General features: G+C 50.1%; 1 protein-coding gene across 8 annotated transcripts in view; it reads right to left on the bottom strand.

The window, feature by feature from the left end:
• Positions 1–5000, bottom strand: part of ppfia1 (PTPRF interacting protein alpha 1) — a 77750-nt gene that overhangs the window by 46397 nt on the left and 26353 nt on the right. For 7 of the 8 annotated variants that reach the window (XM_079621471.1, XM_079621474.1, XM_079621475.1 and 4 more), the window contains exon 15: positions 2764–2987. In XM_079621471.1, the coding sequence (XP_079477597.1) occupies positions 2764–2987 (224 nt within the window). The remainder of the gene's footprint in view (positions 1–2763; positions 2988–5000) is intronic. The other variant, XM_079621470.1, reaches the window with a different exon arrangement.

Below are 5000 nucleotides of genomic sequence, written 5' to 3'. Positions count from 1 at the left end.
AGCATGCGTGCTGTACCGTATCTCGTTGTGAATGGTGTGTTAGCATGCGTGCTGTACCGTATCTCGTTGTTGATGATGTGTTAGCATGCGTGCTGTACCGTATCTCGTTGTTGATGGTGTGTTAGCATGCGTGCTGTACCGTATCTCGTTGTTGATGATGTGTTAGCATGCGTGCTGTACCGTATCTCGTTGTTGATGGTGTGTTAGCATGCGTGCTGTACCGTATCTCGTTGTTGATGATGTGTTAGCATGCGTGCTGTACCGTATCTCGTTGTTGATGGTGTGTTAGCATGCGTGCTGTACCGTATCTCGTTGTGAATGGTGTGTTAGCATGCGTGCTGTACCGTATCTCGTTGTTGATGGTGTGTTAGCATGCGTGCTGTACCGTATCTCGTTGTTGATGGTGTGTTAGCATGCGTGCTGTACCGTATCTCGTTGTGAATGGTGTGTTAGCATGCGTGCTGTACCGTATCTCGTTGTGAATGGTGTGTTAGCATGCGTGCTGTACCGTATCTCGTTGTTGATGGTGTGTTAGCATGCGTGCTGTACCGTATCTCGTTGTGAATGGTGTGTTAGCATGCGTGCTGTACCGTATCTCGTTGTTGATGGTGTGTTAGCATGCGTGCTGTACCGTATCTCGTTGTTGATGGTGTGTTAGCATGCGTGCTGTACCGTATCTCGTTGTTGATGGTGTGTTAGCATGCGTGCTGTACCGTATCTCGTTGTTGATGGTGTGTTAGCATGCGTGCTGTACCGTATCTCGTTGTTGATGGTGTGTTAGCATGCGTGCTGTACCGTATCTCGTTGTTGATGGTGTGTTAGCATGCGTGCTGTACCGTATCTCGTTGTGAATGGTGTGTTAGCATGAGTGCTGTACCGTATCTCGTTGTTGATGGTGTGTTAGCATGCGTGCTGTACCGTATCTCGTTGTGAATGGTGTGTTAGCATGCGTGCTGTACCGTATCTCGTTGTTGATGGTGTGTTAGCATGCGTGCTGTACCGTATCTCGTTGTGAATGGTGTGTTAGCATGAGTGCTGTACCGTATCTCGTTGTTGATGGTGTGTTAGCATGCGTGCTGTACCGTATCTCGTTGTGAATGGTGTGTTAGCATGAGTGCTGTACCGTATCTCGTTGTTGATGGTGTGTTAGCATGCGTGCTGTACCGTATCTCGTTGTTGATGGTGTGTTAGCATGCGTGCTGTACCGTATCTCGTTGTTGATGGTGTGTTAGCATGCGTGCTGTACCGTATCTCGTTGTTGATGGTGTGTTAGCATGCGTGCTGTACCGTATCTCGTTGTTGATGGTGTGTTAGCATGCGTGCTGTACCGTATCTCGTTGTTGATGGTGTGTTAGCATGAGTGCTGTACCGTATCTCGTTGTTGATGGTGTGTTAGCATGCGTGCTGTACCGTATCTCGTTGTTGATGGTGTGTTAGCATGCGTGCTGTACCGTATCTCGTTGTTGATGGTGTGTTAGCATGCGTGCTGTACCGTATCTCGTTGTTGATGGTGTGTTAGCATGCGTGCTGTACCGTATCTCGTTGTTGATGGTGTGTTAGCATGCGTGCTGTACCGTATCTCGTTGTTGATGGTGTGTTAGCATGCGTGCTGTACCGTATCTCGTTGTTGATGGTGTGTTAGCATGCGTGCTGTACCGTATCTCGTTGTTGATGGTGTGTTAGCATGAGTGCTGTACCGTATCTCGTTGTTGATGGTGTGTTAGCATGCGTGCTGTACCGTATCTCGTTGTTGATGGTGTGTTAGCATGCGTGCTGTACCGTATCTCGTTGTTGATGGTGTGTTAGCATGCGTGCTGTACCGTATCTCGTTGTTGATGGTGTGTTAGCATGCGTGCTGTACCGTATCTCGTTGTTGATGGTGTGTTAGCATGCGTGCTGTACCGTATCTCGTTGTTGATGGTGTGTTAGCATGCGTGCTGTACCGTATCTCGTTGTGAATGGTGTGTTAGCATGCGTGCTGTACCGTATCTCGTTGTTGATGGTGTGTTAGCATGCGTGCTGTACCGTATCTCGTTGTTGATGGTGTGTTAGCATGAGTGCTGTACCGTATCTCGTTGTTGATGGTGTGTTAGCATGCGTGCTGTACCGTATCTCGTTGTTGATGGTGTGTTAGCATGCGTGCTGTACCGTATCTCGTTGTGAATGGTGTGTTAGCATGCGTGCTGTACCGTATCTCGTTGTTGATGGTGTGTTAGCATGCGTGCTGTACCGTATCTCGTTGTTGATGGTGTGTTAGCATGCGTGCTGTACCGTATCTCGTTGTTGATGGTGTGTTAGCATGCGTGCTGTACCGTATCTCGTTGTTGATGGTGTGTTAGCATGCGTGCTGTACCGTATCTCGTTGTTGATGGTGTGTTAGCATGAGTGCTGTACCGTATCTCGTTGTTGATGATGTGTTAGCATGCGTGCTGTACCGTATCTCGTTGTTGATGGTGTGTTAGCATGCGTGCTGTACCGTATGTCGTTGTTGATGGTGTGTTAGCATGCGTGCTGTACCGTATCTCGTTGTTGATGGTGTGTTAGCATGCGTGCTGTACCGTATCTCGTTGTTGATGGTGTGTTAGCATGAGTGCTGTACCGTATCTCGTTGTTGATGGTGTGTTAGCATGAGTGCTGTACCGTATCTCGTTGTGAATGGTGTGTTAGCATGCGTGCTGTACCGTATCTCGTTGTTGATGGTGTGTTAGCATGCGTGCTGTACCGTATCTCGTTGTTGATGGTGTGTTAGCATGCGTGCTGTACCGTATCTCGTTGTTGATGGCGTCGAGCTGCTCCTGCAGCATCAGGGCGAGGGTCTGAGCGTCTGCCTGTCCAGCAGGAGACAGAAGATCCATCGAGCTGAAGACCGTCTCTCTGTCGTCCTCAGTGTCGGACATGTCCATATCGCTCTCGAACGCGTGAGCCACGTTAGCCAGAACATTAGCCTGTTGCAGCCGATCCCACTCCTGCTCGTCCAGCGTCTGCACCTGACAACAACCACAGCAGAAATCACACCAAACGCGTCGGGACGCAAGATCATCTCAACATCTACCGCAGAGAGTTATGATTTTATTGCCGTCCGAATCCAGACTATCAGTTTTTCCACCACTATCTGTTGGTAAAGCCCTAGATTATCACCTACTCTTTTTTTGACAAGGTTGTGTTCATTTAACAGCAGTTCGTCCCACATCTCTGAGTTTACAAGCCAAGGACACCGGAGGCCCTTACTCTCTTACGCTGAGGAGTCATGAAACCCCTGTTTTAGCCTGGCCAGTCACGCCTCAGAGCTGGGAAAACTCTCAATAACGGGCGTGGAAAAGCGGGAGTGTAGAGGAGGACAACAACCAATAAAACACAGAGCTGCAACACACTCATTATACAGATAATGAATATTAAAATATGACCTTGGAGAGAGAAAAACTGAGTTGAGGGTTAAAAATCTAACCCTATATAACAAACTGCCAAAACGAGGGAGAACACACTCCATTCAGCCAATCACACGCTCCGAAGCCTCGCTTCTACCTCACATTCAGCCAATCACACGCTCCGAAGCCTCGCTTCTACCTCACATTCAGCCAATCACACGCTCCGAAGCCTCGCTTCTACCTCACATTCAGCCAATCACACGCTCCGAAGCCTCGCTTCTACCTCACATTCAGCCAATCACACACTCCGAAGCCTCGCTTCTACCTCACATTCAGCCAATCACACGCTCCGAAGCCTCGCTTCTACATCACATTCAGCCAATCACACGCTCCGAAGCCTCGCTTCTACCTCACATTCAGCCAATCACACGCTCCGAAGCCTCGCTTCTACCTCACATTCAGCCAATCACACGCTCCGAAGCCTCGCTTCTACCTCACATTCAGCCAATCACACGCTCCGAAGCCTCGCTTCTACCTCACATTCAGCCAATCACACACTCCGAAGCCTCGCTTCTACCTCACATTCAGCCAATCACACGCTCCGAAGCCTCGCTTCTACCTCACATTCAGCCAATCACACGCTCCGAAGCCTCGCTTCTACCTCACATTCAGCCAATCACACGCTCCGAAGCCTCGCTTCTACCTCACATTCAGCCAATCACACGCTCCGAAGCCTCGCTTCTACCTCACATTCAGCCAATCACACACTCCGAAGCCTCGCTTCTACCACACATTCAGCCAATCACACGCTCCGAAGCCTCGCTTCTACCTCACATTCAGCCAATCACACGCTCCGAAGCCTCGCTTCTACCTCACATTCAGCCAATCACACGCTCCGAAGCCTCGCTTCTACCTCACATTCAGCCAATCACACGCTCCGAAGCCTCGCTTCTACCTCACATTCAGCCAATCACACACTCCGAAGCCTCGCTTCTACCTCACATTCAGCCAATCACACGCTCCGAAGCCTCGCTTCTACCTCACATTCAGCCAATCACACGCTCCGAAGCCTCGCTTCTACCTCACATTCAGCCAATCACACGCTCCGAAGCCTCGCTTCTACCTCACATTCAGCCAATCACACACTCCGAAGCCTCGCTTCTACCTCACATTCAGCCAATCACACACTCCGAAGCCTCGCTTCTACCTCACATTCAGCCAATCACACGCTCCGAAGCCTCGCTTCTACATCACATTCAGCCAATCACACACTCCGAAGCCTCGCTTCTACCTCACATTCAGCCAATCACACGCTCCGAAGCCTCGCTTCTACCTCACATTCAGCCAATCACACGCTCCGAAGCCTCGCTTCTACCTCACATTCAGCCAATCACACACTCCGAAGCCTCGCTTCTACCTCACATTCAGCCAATCACACACTCCGAAGCCTCGCTTCTACCTCACATTCAGCCAATCACACGCTCCGAAGCCTCGCTTCTACCTCACATTCAGCCAATCACACGCTCCGAAGCCTCGCTTCTACCTCACATTCAGCCAATCACACGCTCCGAAGCCTCGCTTCTACCTCACATTCAGCCAATCACACGCTCCGAAGCCTCGCTTCTACCTCACATT

This window comes from Phoxinus phoxinus (assembly GCF_949152265.1).
Source record: "Phoxinus phoxinus genome assembly, chromosome: 8".
NCBI lineage: Eukaryota > Metazoa > Chordata > Actinopteri > Cypriniformes > Leuciscidae > Phoxinus > Phoxinus phoxinus.
The sequence above is the reverse complement of the archived record's forward strand: the minus strand, read 5'-3'. Positions and strand labels throughout refer to the sequence as shown.